Here is a 17,032-nt window from a genome sequence, read left to right as displayed (position 1 = left end):
TATTCATTCACTTTGTGTTAAGTGTGACTTTCTATGAAATTGATTTAAGTGTACTGCAGACAAGGCAGCTCACTACTGATGTATTTTCTCCATTCAGGTTTTTGGTACACAAAGAGGGCATCCTACTATGGGAAGGACAGGTTTGTTTATGATATAGGAGAACAACATGGGGCTCACACGGAGTAACAGGTGCAGGGCATGAGTCATTTTGGTTTCCTCATCTGCAAAGGGCGAATCCAGCATGTGCCAGAAACTCCTAATACACCAGGGGATATTACCAGAGTCTTTGTCCTTTTTTTTTTTTTTTTTTCCATTTAGGGCAGGAAATGGATGCCCCTTGTTTTGCCACTGCTCAAGAGAACCAGCCTGCCCCAAAGTCACAACGATCAACCTATGAAACCTGGAGGGTTGGACTTTTATTTTTTTTAAAGGTCTGAATGAGGTGATATCTTCATGCTGACAGCTGAGAGCAGGTCAGTCAGGTTCTTGGGTGCTCTATTACACAAGCAAGATCTGGCCAGCTCCACCTAATTTTGTTTCTCTGACACCCTCCTGCTCAGTGGGACATTGTCATACTTAACCCATCTGCTTTCTCTAATGCTCGGCAGACTCATTCCAGCCAGGACACCTGTCTGTGATCTTTCAGTTCCTGTTTGTAAATACCCCCAAAACCTGAAGGTAAGTGTAGACTGGGTTACCTAGGATCCCATCTCTCTCTCCCCCCTTTTTTCCCCCTCTCCTTTCCTTTCTCCTTCTCTCTCTGCCTCTGGCTCTCTTTTATTTATTTGCCGAAGAGAATCAAAGCAGGCTCAACTTCTGACAGGACTGTCTGGCAAGTAGCTACGGAGACCCTTATAAAAACAGGTAGTTGTTTCATTAAGTAATTATCTTCCAAATGAGCATTTGCACTAAGTGACTTAGCTTTAGGAATTACTGCCAAATTCGCTCGATGATGAAACCAGCTGGAGAGTTAAATAAAAACCGTACTTTAAAATTGTACATGACTACAAGAGAGAGTTGCCATAAGACAGATCTTAGTAAAAGTTTCACGGTGTTTAAAGTGGAAATGGCATAAATATGAATTGATTATTTAGATTTAAATTATGCATTTGGGTTTTAAGGATCGTGCCAAAGTATCAGAATATGACGGTTTTTGAAAAACAATCTTTGAATACAATGAATTACAAGCTTCTATACATCTTTTCCCAAAGATTTTATTAATCAAAAAATTGGCCAAATGTTGTGTATGTAACTATTTCACTTACCATGGTATGTGTGTACGTTGGTGCTCACTGGAAATCTGAATGGCTAAGTCAGTTGCTATGGAACACATCTTATGGAATGAAGGTGTGGATGAAGTTTCTTAAAATTATTTTCAGTTTGTGGCAATGTAAGGCTCCTTTAATTAAAGGGATATTGATTTACTGTTTAGCACTTTCTATTTGATCCATTGAGGCATTTTCTACCGACAGTGAAATATAATAAAAGGCTGAAAACTCCATGCTTGGGAATTTGGGTCCAGAATATTCTGGAGACAGTTTTTCTTCCTAAGCTTGATACTCTCCCACCTAATTCTTTCAGCACTGAAGATTATGACTAACATTGCTCAAATTAGCAGGGAGTATGACATTCTATATATTTTTCTTGGATGTCTGCATACCCCAGTCTTTTAATTAGAATTATGTTCACCAACTTGAATTTTTTTTTTTTCCTGAAGGAAAGCCTTGTCTTTCTTTTCTTTTTAAGTCAAATAAAAGTGAAATGCTATGCTACCATCCTCAGGTACAATCCTCCTTTCTGACTACTAAGTGTTCTCATCCTTTCAAAACGCTCTAGAAGCATAGTTCGTTATGTCATTTATTGCAGCTTTTTCATTTAGGAAAAGCAAAATACTGTTCAAGAGTGTAAAGGTCACTGAAGAGTAACATGCAGGGTCTGCCTGGGATATTGGCTAATGTCAGACTGAATTTCCTATGACAAAGAAAAACAAAACCCATCTGTCTTAACCTGTAGCCTGAGATCTATAATAAAAAAACAAGCAAAAGCAACAAAGGGAAGTAGCACAGTCTATGTATTGTTTTGTTATTTCGCTGCAGAAACGTGCTTTTATGGTACCCCCAGCGCACCTGAGCCAATGTTGTAATTTAAAAGTTCGGATTTTGATTGACTTGCCAATAAGCAGCATTTCTCTTCCCTTGCATAGGTTGATTGCCTGATACAAACCAGGGTACCTTCTTATTTTTAAAACTTGATATAAAATGAGTATGACTCAGTTACAACAAGAAGGCTGGCAGAATAATGACTCTTTGCATTTAAGGGGAACCAAAATTATGCAGAGTCTGGACTTGCTTCCCTTAATGGCCATGGTTGTTGTGTTTCTCTTAACCACCTTCTGCAGCCCTCCATACAAAAGTCGTAATGTGAAACCGCTTTTTAGTGCCAACGCCAGAAACAGGGGAGAAAACTGTTCATTCGCCCTGCATAGAGTAATTATTAAAAAAAACAAACAGTGCAGCTCACACCCTCTGAAGGTATATTTTAAAACTTGTCAAATACCAGAAACAATAAAAATAGTTCCGTATATGCAGAAAGGCTTAGAATTTGTGTTTTAAAGTATCACAAAATGGGTGGAAACACTCCTTTTCTTTTTCTGTCCCCTTTATAATAATTCTAATCATAGAAGTTTTTCAAGTTTGTAATGATCTTAGCTCTGTTCCTATGCTCTACACCCTCAAACTTCCTCTCTTGAGTTTCCACCCAGGGGCCAGAAGGGGCAAAAAGAACAGGAGGGGAAATGACGCTCCTGGGTTCTCCTGATTTACTCTCCTCCTGCAATTGCACTTTTCTTGGGTCCCACTTCTGTCTGCCTCCACAGTGCACCTGGTTGACAGATGAGCCTGGGCACACACAAGAATGCCAACCACCATCCAGCATAACTTTATACAGAGAGGCTGAGAGGAAAGTGCAAGAGAAGGGGCACAGATTTCTCATTTATTGTCCCTTCAGAGCTTCTGTTCTACCTCCTTTAGACTTTGGGGCTTACAATGTGTTTTGTTCAATTCAGAATGGGGTTGAACTTAACCAAAATTTCCTGGTCCTCGATCAACAAAAGCCCAGGGTTGGGGTTCTGAGTAGCCGATGATTTCAACTCCCAGTTGCTTCTATCTCTTCAAGGTGAAGGGACCCGAGCAAGGAAGCTAAGGAGCAGAAGCAAAGTTATCCTCCACTGTCAGGCCAGGAAAGCAGGAAAAACCCAATTCCCACAAAAGCCTTACCCATCACCGTATTATTTTTGGAATACACTGCAGATGGTATTCACAACACACATTGTCCCTCTCTTCCATTTCTCTCTTTTCCCTGGAGATAAATTATAGGCAGTAACAGAACGCTTGGCTCATTTGGGGTATTAATACCTTAGGTTTTCAAGTTACAATCAAAAGCTGGTTGAAGAGTAGAGAGATCCCATTGGTGGTTCAATGTTACAAAGTGAATCAGGAACAACAAAACTCACTTTGCTGACTCTTGATATGTGGATTCTCATTACGGGAAGGGGGTGAAAGCTCAAAACCACGTTCCTCATGTAACATGAGAAAATTAGAACAACTAAGGGCTGTCTTTTTCCCCTCTGGTGACCACTTCGTTAGGAAGAGAAACTATCCACAAAGGGAAAGCAAATAAAAATGTATAATGATGACACAATGAGTGGCTAAGTACAATTCATAAATTTAATCAGACCACTGGAATTAGATGATGAAAAAGGCTATAATGTTTGCTATGAACTGGCAGAGTTCACAGGACAGGGATTTTTCTGAAAATGATCTTTGAAATAGTGGAATAGTGGTATGTGGCTTGATAAAGTTTTTGCATGGCATTTCCTTAGAGGAAAGAAGAAATAAATATATAGAAAATAGAACTTACCTTAGGTTTAGTATATAATCCAAAGAAAACTAACTTTTGGAATAGAGTATGGTATTATCAATTCAGTATTATATCTCTAGATTTTTATTACTTTAAAGATGTAGATCCATTTTTAAAAAATCACTACTTCATTTAATAATTAAGATGCTTGTTATTTTCTTTTTTTCAGATTCCCCTTAATAACACCAGTACCAAAAAAAGCTACAATGTTGACCTCGGCCAAAATTCTTTTGATTTCAAATCTGTTTAGTTTACTATTAATTGGAAGCCATGGGGAAGAAAGTCTAGAAAAAAACACAACACAAAGCATTGCAGAAGGCTTAAAAACAATGGAAAACAAATCCGTTCTTTTGGAAGGTGGCACAAATTTAAGCTCAGATAAAGAAAATAGAGAAACCTCCAATCCCAGGGCAAGTAATTCCTCGTTCTGGGACCCATCAAATAAACACCATGGAACAAAAGAAGTCTTCAGGAATTCATCAACGAACAACTTTTCTAGGAATCCAAGACCCATGCCTACATCTCCCACTAGCCCTCCTCTGATTCACAGCTTTGTTTCTAAATTGTCTTGGAACTCATCCATTGCAGATGAAAATCCTCTTCCAGTCTCAGCAGTTCCCAAAACTACATCTGCTATATCTTCAGAAAAGTTCACTTGGTCTTCAGCCAATGATACCATAAAAACTCCTGACAACAGTTCCATTTCAGTTAGCATCCTCCCTACGGCACCAAACACCACGTCCGTGACCCCTATGATAACAGAACCAGATGAATGGCTCACCACATCCAATGAAAGCTTCATAGGGTTTACCCCCTACCGAGAAACAACTCTACAGCCCACCTTAAAGTTTACCAATAATTCAAAAGTCTTCTCAAATACATCAGATCCCCAAGAAGGTAAATATAAATGGATTTAACTTTCCTTTTGTGTGAAACTGAATCCCGAACTAAGTCATATAGATTACATCTAAAGAATATACCATATTGGGGGGGAAAAAAAGAGAGACTATAACAGCCCAGGTGGTTCTCACTTTTGGGGGGCAACCATGATATTCAGTGGAAATAGAGAAGGGATTTTTGGGCTTCAGTCAGCATGCAGTAGTCATTACTGTATGGGAACGTGATGAGACAGCGGGACAAAATTAGAGGTAGGTTAGGCTGAGGCAGTAATACAGTTTTGAGATACTGGGCAACGATTTTCACTGAATCTGAGAAAACTGCCTGAACTGTCCCATGCTTTTAGGAACAGTATGCAACTGAACTTTAAAAACATATGTATGCAAAAACTGAATGAGATAAATGAATTTACAAATTATCTGATACCACATAGCAATCACAGGAAAACAGAACACTGATTTGTTTTTAAAAATATAAATAAACTCAACAAAAGGAAATCCTCCTGAATTTTTAGTTTAGTAACTAATGAACACCATAAAAATGCAATATAGCTGTGAGTATCATAAGAAAAGTGTATTATAGGAACATTTTTGTTTTTCACTTAGGGATTATATCAAGCTTTAAAACATAAAGCAGAAAAGATCTCTAATATTTAATGAAAATTCATCATGTCTTATTTTTTCAGGTCTACCCAAGTTTTTGTTTCCTTGAAAATTTTTTTTTCAAGTTTTTGTTTAAATTCTAGTGAGTTAACATATAGTGTAACACTGGTTTCAGGAGAATTGAGTGATTCAGCACTTACATGTAACACGCAGTGCTCATCACAAGTGCCCTTCTTAATGCCCATCACCCATCTAGCCCATCCCACCTCCCTCCATCAAACTTGTTTGTTCTTTATCCTTAAGAATCTCTTATGGTTTGACTCCCTCTCTTTTTTCCCTCCTTTTCCATATGTTCCTCTGTTCTGTTTCTTAAATTCCGCATATGACTGAAATCATATGGTATTTGTCTTTCCCTGAAATTTTTAAAAATACTCTTTTCCCCCCATGAATTCAATGATTTCCAATACAACTTACTTCCAGATTATATTAGTGATATAAACACTAAATCATACTTACAAATTCCTACTTGATAGTTGTTAGTGTACAGGAAAAGTTTTATTAAATTCTGGCATCTAGGCTTTACAATAGCAGGGCAGCTAACAGATTGTATGTGCATATATTTTCATTTTAGCTATAATTTTAATGCATCCTTTCATTCATACATACTCTGATACTACATCAGAAAGGTTTTTTTGTTTTGTTTTGTTTTTTTTAGAGATAGCGCAAGCAGAGTGGGTGGTGGGGAAGAAGGAAAGAAACTCTTAATCAGCTCCACACCCAGAGTAGAGCCCCACGTGGGGCTCGAACTCACAACAGTGATGACCTGAGCTGATATCAAGAGTCAGACGCTTAACTGACTGAACCACCCAGATGCCCCTACATCAGAAAGATTTTTAATAAATATTCTCTCTCTTTTGTCTCTATCAACTTAATATATATACTAAGAACACTGAGTACTTATGCCCACCATTGCTCTTTAATCAAAAGAAAATCAGTTAACTTTGCTTTGCTTTTATTTTAGTAGTAGTTTTGCTGTTGAGCTTCCAGTGTGTAGGTTAATTCTTTTTATAAATGGGTTTTAATATAGAATTACAGACTTTATAAGACCCCTCACCCACTTATTTAATAATATTCTCACGAAATTTTTTAAAAACTCTGAAAATACAAACACTAAATATGAATTCAGGGAGCATTACATAGTTTGTTAATAACTAACTTAGTCTTCAAATAAGTTACTTGGTAAAAAGGGTAAAATTTTGGGCTCCCTTAAACTCAGATCTGCACATCTGTTCTCAACGTGCAAGACAGTGCAAACATCTTGCTTTCGTCTATTTATTGCATCTGGAAATCTCCTGTATCAGGATATACTGCTTTTCCCTTATAGTGCCTTTTCAGTTGGGCTGTTGTGGATTCATTTTCTGTTACCCACTTACTCCCATTAGCTTTTTACTTTTCAGTTATTATAGAAACAAGCTCAAAGTTCATTTCATCATTAACATTCATTAGAGATTCAGAGTTGATTAAAAACTTAATACAACACTCAACATAGAAATTAGATCTTAATGGAGCATACACATGGCATTTCAGTACTACTGTTAAAAAAGGAATGAGAGACAGTTATGAAACTAAGAAGTATTTCAACATAATTAAAAATTTGAAGTATGGTTTTATCAGGAGGTATATTTGCCAATATATACTCAGTACTTCAGAAAATACACACACATCACTGTTACCTCATATAAAAAAACCAATATTGTTTAAACATTCTTTGTTATAAAAAAAAGTCCAATGTATATATTTCTCTTCTTTGAAAAGTTATTTTCTATTTCGTTATCTGCTAATTACTTTTTCTTTGTTCTCTAGAGAATAAAAGTACAGGAGTAGTATTTGGGGCCATTTTAGGTGCTATTCTGGGTGCTTCGTTGCTTAGCCTTGTTGGCTACTTGCTGTGTGGAAAAAGGAAAACGGATTCATTTTCCCATCGGCGACTTTACGATGACAGAAACGAACCAGGTAAAAATAACTTTTAGAAGCTCACCTGCACAGGGCGGTTTTAATTAAATGAGGATGCTAATGTTCAGTACATTATCTAGAAGGGATTTGGAGGTTCATATGACAGAAACAGACGAAAGATTTATTCTGATCTACTCTCTGTTTCTCAAAGAACATAACCAAAATAATTACGGATCTGTGGTCACAGTTAGTTTTAAGTAAACCAAATCCCAGAACCTAAAACATGTCTATAGACTTGGAAGAGAATGGTATCCCCTTGAGGAAAACAGGGCCAGTTTTGTTAGCAAGTCACTGCACACCCATGTTCTCTGTCACTGTTGGGTCTCTTAGCAGCAGTAATTTGAACAGTCACTTACTCCAATTTGGAGTTCTTCTAAAGTTTACACAAATGCAACAGCCCTCAATCGATTAGCTTCATGAGTCTCTAAAACAGAATCTATAAGGTGTTGTATATTTGGGTACATAAACTCACACAGGAATTTTTCACTCATGTGATGGAAAAGACCAACCGTAATATCTACGAATGAGAAATGTAGCTGCTAAGAGTAAAGAACTGAATTAATTCTTAATATAATACTAATTAGAACAGAAATGAAATGATTTCAAATAATTGACTCATCTTTTTTTTTTTTTTTTTTACACTTTAGGAAAAAAAATGTTTTCTGTTCTACAAAGGACAGAGCTTTCAGTGTGTATTTTATGGTCTTGCCACCATAAAAAATAGTTAAATGCCCTTGGTACCTCCTGTCGGTAAAGTCTTGTTGATTCTACTAAGTTCAGATCATGACTGACAAATTGTTCATCTTCAGAACCAAACCCATTAATTGTAAATTTAACTGAGTCCTATTTTGGGGGCTTCTAGCAAGCCATATAAAATAAAAAGTGGCACTTTTCAAAATTAAAGGATAGGATTTCAACAACAGGGGTTTCCAAACTTTTTTTTAATCCCAGAATCTTTTCTTTACCTGTAATCACATGCAAAAGCTCAGTCTGTCAAACTGATACAATTTAAGATGTGACTGAGGCATCATGGAATAACTTAATCACAACACCTCCTTTCCTCGTTCAAGACAGCTTTGAGAATCCTCCCCCAAGTCCCTAAGGTTGTTGGGCACCCAGTCTGTAAACAGAAGCGTTAAAGAATAGGTAGGATATGAGATTACCTAACCGAATAATTAAATCACTAATCTAATTAGTGATTAGTCACTGCTTTAGTACTTAAAGATACATAGCACATGCCAAGTTTTCTTTGAAAATAAATTCAAGATCATTAAGGAAGTAAGAATTGGCTGTTCATTGAAAAAATAAAAAATAATCTCATATCATTAATCACAGAATGTCAAGTGCATGATAACTAGGATCTATCACAAAAAAAAAAAAATAAGGTTTTACAAGTAGTTTTCTTCCATCACTGTCTTCCCTGGCTCAGCCATAAACATACTGAGACACTTAGAAAAATAATGACACTGATTTAAAATTAATGCTCTTCAGTTTTTAAAAAATTATTTTTTTTCACCAGAAGTAAAAATTTAGAACATGGTTGACAAGGCTCTGAATTCACAAGATTCAAAAGTCAATGAGACATATGTCTGTCCTTCTTCATACAAAGTACTGCTCTACTTTCATTGTGATTTCTCCCTTAGTTCCTTTATTTTTGGTTCACCAGTAGTAAAATTATTTTAGAAGTTAAACTGTTCTCTTAGTCTCAGAAGGAAATGTGTCTTGAAAAATATATATTGATTTAAAATTTCAAAACCAATACCTGCAAAGCCCATAAGAAAGATGTACCTACTTACTCATCTAGAACAATTCCTGTAGTCTGGCGGGTGCCTGAGCATGCATCTTCCAGACTGTCACCATAAAATAATTTTTTTTGTTACTTTTTTAGTTCTGCGATTAGACAATGCACCAGAACATTATGATGCGAGTTTTGGGAACTCTAGTTATTACAACTCAACTGTGAATGATTCATCTATGCCAGCAGGCCAAGAAAATGCACGGGATGGCATTCCTATGGATGACATACCTCAACTTCGTACCTCAGTATAAAACTAAGGGGAAGATGCTTCTGACGGCAAATGATCGCTACATCCTAGCCTTTTCACAAACCCATCTTCAAAAGCTGAAGCAAGATCACAGTCATGTGGCTGTGCCAAGGAGAACTATAAAAGTATGAGACTAGTAGCAGAAACACAGAGGATAAATCATCTAAAAGGTTTCCTTTCTTACCATTTTTGGCCTTGCTGAATCATCTATCGAGTAACCTTAATTTGCATTGTGATCTATTTTACTCTTAGTGGGAAGTGTTTGTGAGAATCAGGTAAAACTAAAAGGTTTCACGATGCTTGCCCTGCCTGGTAATTTAATTAACCCTACTGTCCTAATTGCATTAATCAAGATTGGCATTCCCTTGAAGGAAAATTGGAACAGTAATTAAAAAAAAATTCTGACTTAAAATGAGAGAGAGAGAGTATACAGAGTTTCTGTTCCTGGGAAATTAAGGTAATTGGAGTGAGAGATTTCTATTCTAGTACATTTTACTTTCCTGTCTCAACACGTACATGATCAGCCCCTTGAATTGCCACGCTGACAATGACTGACTTTGCATTCAACAGGACCATGGTAGGAAAGCTGACTCTAACCAGGAAAGGCATCAGTTCTCTTCAAAGTGTGGGGAATTCTAAATTGTCTGACTTCTTTTAGGACTCAATTAATTGGGTGTTTTAAAGAGTCAATGAGAAACATGGTGAAAAAAGTCAGCCAAAGCATATACCTGTACATAATTTTTACAGTTTTAAGATGTTGAATAAGAACAAGATTTATTATGTATTAGATATTACTGTTTAATCATATACGGAATAGATTCTGTATCTCTAAGTGTATAAAGTGTAACGTTAAAAAATAGACAAATAGAAATATTATGCAAACAAAACATTTTCTGAGCATTACTTTTACACGCAGAAGTACATGCAGCCTAATTTGGGTTCTAGTATGTTTCAGTTTGTTTTTAATCACCATCTGCTTTCGGCAGGAAAAATATACTCCTTAGTATGGGAAGGTCAAGGCTTTAGGGACCACGGGATTAGAGCAAGGGTTAAATTCCCAAAGAAGCAGTTAATGTGTGAAGAGGGCAAACAAAGCAAGAGATTTCATTGTTGAATTGATAACACGGTGTGCGTGTGCGTGTGTGTGTGTGTGTGTGTGTGTGAAGAAACATAGCAACAGTCTCAGAAAATGAGGACTAGCAATTAAGTAACAGAAGAACATACTTACCCCATATTGCCATAAAAATAGCAAAGAAGACTGTCCCTCCATTATCAAACAAATATGTCACCTTAATGGAAAATGAAGCAAAAATACTAGTCACATATTGACTTTAACAATCTAGTGATACAGTCTACATTTACGTTTTATGATTTTTTTCCAAAAAGGAATCACATTATTTTATGGTTTGTAAATATAAGATTTGAGATCCTTTCATAGGTCCTGCAACTATTTCATTGGATTCTCTCATGGGGAGAGGTGAGGAATCAACATCTTCCCCATTTACTTCTTTCTTCCATCTTACTCCCTTTGGACTTCACCTTCATTTCTGCCAAGAAGGGGTTCTAGCACCCTGAGAAAGTATCTGTGGGCCACCGATTGTCAAGCTAAGGTTAGCTTTTCAGTTGAGGCACACCTAGTTGCACTTCCTGTCAGCAAAACGTCCAGGACTGGGGAAGTTACAAAATGCAGAATTCCACCAGCGAGCCAGTGCTTTCAATGGAAAGGTATCCCAGTGCTAGCTCTACTTTCTGACATCTTTCAGAATGTGCCATGGGTTCAATAGTGGCTACAGTTTTTTTTAAGAAGTTTCAAATATCATTAAACATTTAGGACGTAGTCCAAGCGTTTTTTTTTGAATCAGACTTTATCTGAATTTTTACAAAGAACAGTGTACAGTTACATGTTACTGAATACAATATTCAGGGTTGCAAGGATTGTTTGATTTTAATAAATTATAAATTCAACTTACCTTTGCTTCTTTTCATTTGCATAATGCCCTCACTATACTTGTATTTTATATTGAGGGATAGTAAACCAATACAGCCAAGGTAATAGATGTTTTGTGGTCATATACATATGTACCATAGAAACTATAGAGAAAACAGGAACAGCATCCTCACAGGAGGAATGGCCAATTATGGGCTAAAGAACATTATTTTGAGGGAAGTGGGAACACGATGGTGTCCTCTTTGCACAGTCTACAGTCCAGAGGCTGGGCAACGAGGGCATTAAAACAATACCAATGTGTATTTTAATTGTAACATCTGGGACACACTGCAAAACGATAGGTAAAACAGATGAAGTTAGGGTGTGTTTTCCTGTAAAATAAAACTTCACCAAAAATATTATATAAAATGTGCTCCTTTTGAAGGTTTGTGGATAGGTGCAAGATGTCCTCATTGGCTCTAAACTTCTATGGTTGTTAAGGTTTGGAATTTCTAAAAATTTTATAAGAATTGGTTTTCACCACAATCATCACTATATATTAAGTACAGGCAAGAAAATGGCCATAAAGAAATTCTCCACAGAGCTCATAAAATTACACCCCGTGGGCGAATCCGGCGTTTTTGTTTCCAAAGGCGTCCCACAGAGACACCTGCTACTGCCAAGCAACTGAACAGCTGTCTGCTGTCCTTCAGGACAGACCCAGCGCAGGAAACATCCTCTTAGGGTGTCTTTACACCCTACAGAGACTTTACACATGGCGACTTAAAGGTCACCAAGAAAAAAATGGCTCTCCCCCTGCTTCAGAAACAGCAGTGCTTTCAGAAAATGGACAAATACAAAGCCATGCTTACCAATAATTGTGTTGCATGACGATGATTTGTCATAGTGTAAGCCATATTTTCCTTAAAAATAAAAACTTTTCATTTTTTTTTCTTCTAAGTTTGTTCACAAATCTTTCAGGCATTTTTTTTTCTCAATACATTAAACATTAATTTTTTTAGAAACACATCCATGAGACACAGTGAGGTATACATGTAATACTCATGTAATGTGAGATTACATATATGTAATGCAAGATAAAGCTAAAATAGGAGTTACAGAAAACTTCAGAGCTTGCCCTAAGGAGGAGTATAAAATCATTGTGTTAGAGCCACTAAGATATGACAGGTGGGATGTACTATGATATGTGGGAGGCCACAGACCTAAGAAGAATAATTTGAAGCCTGCAGTTATAGTTGGAGATGCTAAGGGTTGCATTTAGGGTGCTGATATATGAGCTGTTGAATGAAAATGGGGGACAGGGAGAAGGAAGAGTTAAGCATAGCATGGATGTCTTGAGCTTTGAAGGTGGGTAACTGGCAGGAGAATAAAGGGGGAAAAGGCCTCTGCCTATTAGGAAAGGGACCCTTGCCTATACAAGAAAGCTCCAGATGAAATCTCAAGAAAATTCCCAAAGCAACATAACAAGCTTTTCTAAAAGCAAAAGGAAGTGTTTTATATCCACAAGTGTATATTTGCAATGGATTATTTTATTAGAAAAATAGCTTGCCTTTATGCATAGGGGGACCTATGGATAAGCATTTAATTCAACAATGTTGATGTGAGTAGGAATAATATATGAAGACAGAAGCAAACTAAGCCTCAAACAAAACTATGTTCAAGCACAAATTCTCCATTATGTTTGGCATCTGATTTCTCCTGGAGAACTGAGTGTGGCTAGAAATCAATAAATGTGGGTTTTGTTTGAAGAGGTAAATTTCTTATTAGGTTGGAAGTTTATAGTCTTGGTCTCTTCTCTGTAGTTGCTAGATCTGTCTCTAAAATTGTGCGATGGGTTCAGGATCACATTAGCCTCTGGAAACTGCCACTTACATTCCATTAAAGCTGCTCTGGGCCAAAGAGAGCAAGGCTCTTCTTGGGCAGATTCAACCCTGCAGCCCAGGCTATACGTGGGAAGGGGAGCAAGGAGTTGGAATTTAGGCTGGAGGTCAGGCCTTTCTCACTTTCTCAGTCCTTAATTCTTGGACAGGGCAAAATCTGTGTAACCACCCATGTCCACTAGACCTGCACACAAGCTGCATCAAACATGGCAACATCAGTAGTCCACACCCAACCTCCTCCCCGTTCCTGATCAATTATTATTTAGAGCAATATCTTTTTAAAATGTGGTTCGAGGAATCACCCAAGGAGCTTGTTAACATGTAGAATTCTAAGCCTTACCGCAGACCAATCGATTCTGAATTGTAGGACGTGGGGCCCAGGAATCTACTTTTTAACAAATGTCCTCTGTGATTCTTAAACTGACTTTTCCATGAAGTTTCTCAAAGAAAAAAATAGCCTCTGTCTCATTTCTGTTGTAGCCTCAATATTGGTATGTAGTCTGAGGCTCATACTTGGTATTGAGTAAATGTTTATTGAACAAGTTAAAAAAAAAACCCAGAAACTAATGATTATTATAAATAAGGCTAACCTCAAGGCAGAGTCACTTTTAAAATGATATGAAAAAACAATGCAAAACCCATCTAATGATTTCACCTAAAATAAGAAAGCTTAGCATAATGCAAATTGACATTATGGTGTCAGGTGCTTTTAAATGAATGTGCAAATATCACTAAATTACTTAGTTGCAAAAATTTTTTAATTCCCATACTTGTAAATATTAAAGCTGACATTAATGTACTTAAATGTTAAACTAACTAATGTTAAGAATATGTTAATGTACTTAAATATAACTTTTATCACATGATGGGACCAATTTTGTTCCATGGAACACAGCCTTTAAATTATTAAGAAAATAATTATGTGTACACGCACATATTTTTCAATAACATGACATTTAGTTTTCTGTTTCTTGTGACAAGTGGTGATGGATTCCATAAGGAATTAACAAGTTTCTGGATAATGTGACTAGATTGGTTGGCCTGTTTCTTTGGTAATAATCTGTTCCTTTATTTCTGACACTGTCCATCAAGTAACTTCTCAATGTTTAAGTATACAAACTGATATTAAAAAATAATGTTATTTCTATCAATAAAGGAAGAGCAATTCTGATTTTTAAGGTATAAAACAAGTAGCTACATTTTACCTTGGCCAGAAGAAAAAATGCAATAGATATTAAATATTTCGTCCTGGTAGGATTTATTTCGTGCATTGTTCCAGAAGGTAATAATCTCCTCTGCAAGGTAACTTTCCACCTTCCTTATAATAGTTATTAAGTGAATTCTTTCTTAGTGTCTCTAACCATACTCTTTTTTACCAAGAAAAGGAGGGATGTAGATATTACATTATGACAAAAGTCATAATGTTTCCTTGGACAATTTCTTTATCACTCTGCCACTGGGGATATTTCTTATTTTTAGTATTCAGATAATGCTAGGGTGTTTTATTAAATCTGTCCAAGTAAAAGTAGAAATAATATACATAGATAGATAGATAGATAGATAGATATATAGATTTGCTGGTATCCCTAAGGTTGTCATATGTCCTTGAAATGCATGGGTTAGGAGAAGGACAAGTATATATACACATACCTAATGACTTTAATATGCTTGGCTTTTGCAAAAAGTATTGACAAATGCTTCCCAAAACAAGACATCTTTATGGAAACATTCAAGATAATTCAAAATTAAGCAAACATTTAGAAATTAAACTATAAATAAAACAGATTTTCCTCCTGGCTTACATTCACAATAAATAATTCAGAAGCTAATTTCACTACGTTTTGGTTTCATGGTAGGATATTGAATGATTTCTGATTTTATACCTTGCCTTGTCAAAATTAATTGCATAGAGACCTCTACTTCTGAACAAGACGGGGTAACAGAGATTGATTTTACCCCATTCTGGAAACAACCAAAGAATGAACAAAATACCTAAGCAACAGATTTCTAGACAGTGGATACTGGGCAAGAAGGGCCATGATACCTGACAGGTGGGAAACAAATGAGGTGAGCATTAGGATTGCCTCAGATTATCACACTGAAAGAGTTCACAGGATGCAGACAGGGGCACCCCAAACAGGGCCCAGTGAGCATGTCTGTGAGGAGACCTACAAGGAAAGAACCACCTTAAATGAGTACTGGCACACCCATTCCCACCAGCCAGACTGGAAATCCTTCATTTGCCGGGCATTGGGTATAGTACACAGACAGATCTTGCTTTCAATGTGGGGAAAATTTTGTGATGGTTACAGTACTGCTATGAACCCAACTCACAAACCTTAAAAGCAAGACCCCAAAGGACCATATGATTTCCAAGTAACTAAATCACAATATCTCCACACATCTATTAGAATAGTTAGAATTGAAGGACTGTCCATTCTGAGGATTAGTGACTATATGGAAAACTGGGACCCTCATATACTGCAGATGGGAATGTCAAATAGTATAAATGCATTGGAAAACATTTTGGCAGTTTCTTAGAAGATTAAACATCCACCTATCATATAATCTAGTCATTTAACACTTAGGTGTTTACCCAAGAGAAATAATAGTGCCTGTCTATACGCAGATTTATAGGTGAACGTTCAGAACAGCTTTATGTAAGATGGTAACTCAAAACAACCCACGGGTCCATTAATAGAGGAATGCATAGACAAATTCTGGTATAACCATGTAATGCAATACCATCCAGCAATAAAGAGAAATGATCTACTGATAAGTGTTACGACATGGATGAATATCAAAATAATTATGCTGTGTGAAAGAAGCCAGGAAAAAATCACACACACTGTATGATTCCATTTATACAAGAGTCTAGATAACACAAACATATCTGATAAAGAAAGAAAGTAGTGGTTGGCTGGGCACTAGAGTGGAATTGGGGAGGTGTCAATGATATTGATTGTTGAAACTCTTGGGAATATTTAACTTTGTTTGGAGGACTCTTTACTACCTGCTTCCGAGAAAAAGCAGAGTTCAGGAAGGAGAATGTGGGGGCCCACACTTACCTTGGCGTAAATACAGCTTTCGTTGAGTCTCTGCAGCGAGCAGTTCTTATCACAGAGAGGGCACATGAAGACTTCGGTGGCCTTGCAAATTTCTTGGCTTGAGAAACCAAAGAAGAAAAAGAAAGCATGAGCCTCCATGCTTAAGAAGGTGCTTAGCCCCTCTGGCTAATCTTGTGGGAAGCAGCAAGGCAGGGAGGAGAAGAAGAAATGGACACAGTGGGGGTGGTGAACAGGTAAGGAAGAATTTGTGTGGCTCCAACTCAAATTTTTAGGATGTTTGTGCTAATAGAGATTTGTGTTTTCTTCTTTGGTTTTAGAAGTCTCTGGCAGGATACTGTAATAATAATAGACCACATTTTATACTTTTGAACTACTTGTGGGGCTTGGTTGCAAAAAGAGTTACACAGGATTTCATGGCACTCGGGATAATCTTATGAGGAATACCTGAGGGAGTTTTAACCAAGCTCACAGCTTGGTAGTGGCTGAGCTGAAATCAAATCTGAATATTCTGATTTCTCAAGTCAATTGATCTTTCTCCTGGATCTCACTGCCTTCGAATCACCAAAATGAACAGGATCCATAATTCACACAACTTCATAACTCCCACTACAGTCAATGGGTGCATATGTTCACTGGAAATTTGAGGGAGTGGTTTTTTTTT

The 17,032-nt window shown here is 36.9% G+C and overlaps 2 protein-coding genes across 4 annotated transcripts in view; one reads left to right on the top strand and one right to left on the bottom strand.

The window, feature by feature from the left end:
- The window catches only part of ANO3 (anoctamin 3), a 397,040-nt gene that overhangs the window by 58,600 nt on the left and 321,408 nt on the right, over positions 1–17,032 (bottom strand). For both annotated transcript variants that reach the window (XM_034645910.1, XM_019807105.2), the window contains 2 exons: positions 16,372–16,468; positions 10,704–10,764 (listed from right to left, as the gene is read on the bottom strand). In XM_034645910.1, coding sequence (XP_034501801.1) covers positions 10,704–10,764; positions 16,372–16,468 — 158 coding nt within the window. The remainder of the gene's footprint in view (positions 1–10,703; positions 10,765–16,371; positions 16,469–17,032) is intronic.
- On the top strand, positions 469–9,572 carry MUC15 (mucin 15, cell surface associated). Of its 2 annotated transcripts, none has more exons than XM_011233759.3 (4): positions 469–678; positions 4,088–4,815; positions 7,281–7,430; positions 9,319–9,572. In XM_011233759.3, the coding sequence occupies exons 2-4, from the start codon at positions 4,125–4,127 to the stop codon at positions 9,477–9,479; spliced, it is 1,002 nt and encodes a 333-aa protein (XP_011232061.1). In that variant the 5' UTR covers positions 469–678; positions 4,088–4,124; the 3' UTR covers positions 9,480–9,572. The 2 variants fall into 2 exon arrangements, with proteins under 2 accessions (XP_011232061.1, XP_019662665.1); XM_019807106.2 differs by lacking the exon at positions 469–678 and adding an exon at positions 807–864.

Source organism: Ailuropoda melanoleuca, chromosome 16, assembly GCF_002007445.2.
Source record: "Ailuropoda melanoleuca isolate Jingjing chromosome 16, ASM200744v2, whole genome shotgun sequence".
Lineage (NCBI taxonomy): Eukaryota > Metazoa > Chordata > Mammalia > Carnivora > Ursidae > Ailuropoda > Ailuropoda melanoleuca.
This window is presented reverse-complemented; position numbering and strand designations above follow the sequence as displayed.

Coding starts and splice junctions, on each gene's coding strand:
- MUC15 (XM_011233759.3), top strand. CDS start 4,125: ATGTTGACCTCGGCCAAAATTCTTTTGATTTCAAATCTGTTTAGTTTA. Junction 4,816..7,280: donor TACATCAGATCCCCAAGAAG/GTAAATATAAAT, acceptor TTTGTTCTCTAG/AGAATAAAAGTACAGGAGTA. Junction 7,431..9,318: donor CGATGACAGAAACGAACCAG/GTAAAAATAACT, acceptor TTACTTTTTTAG/TTCTGCGATTAGACAATGCA.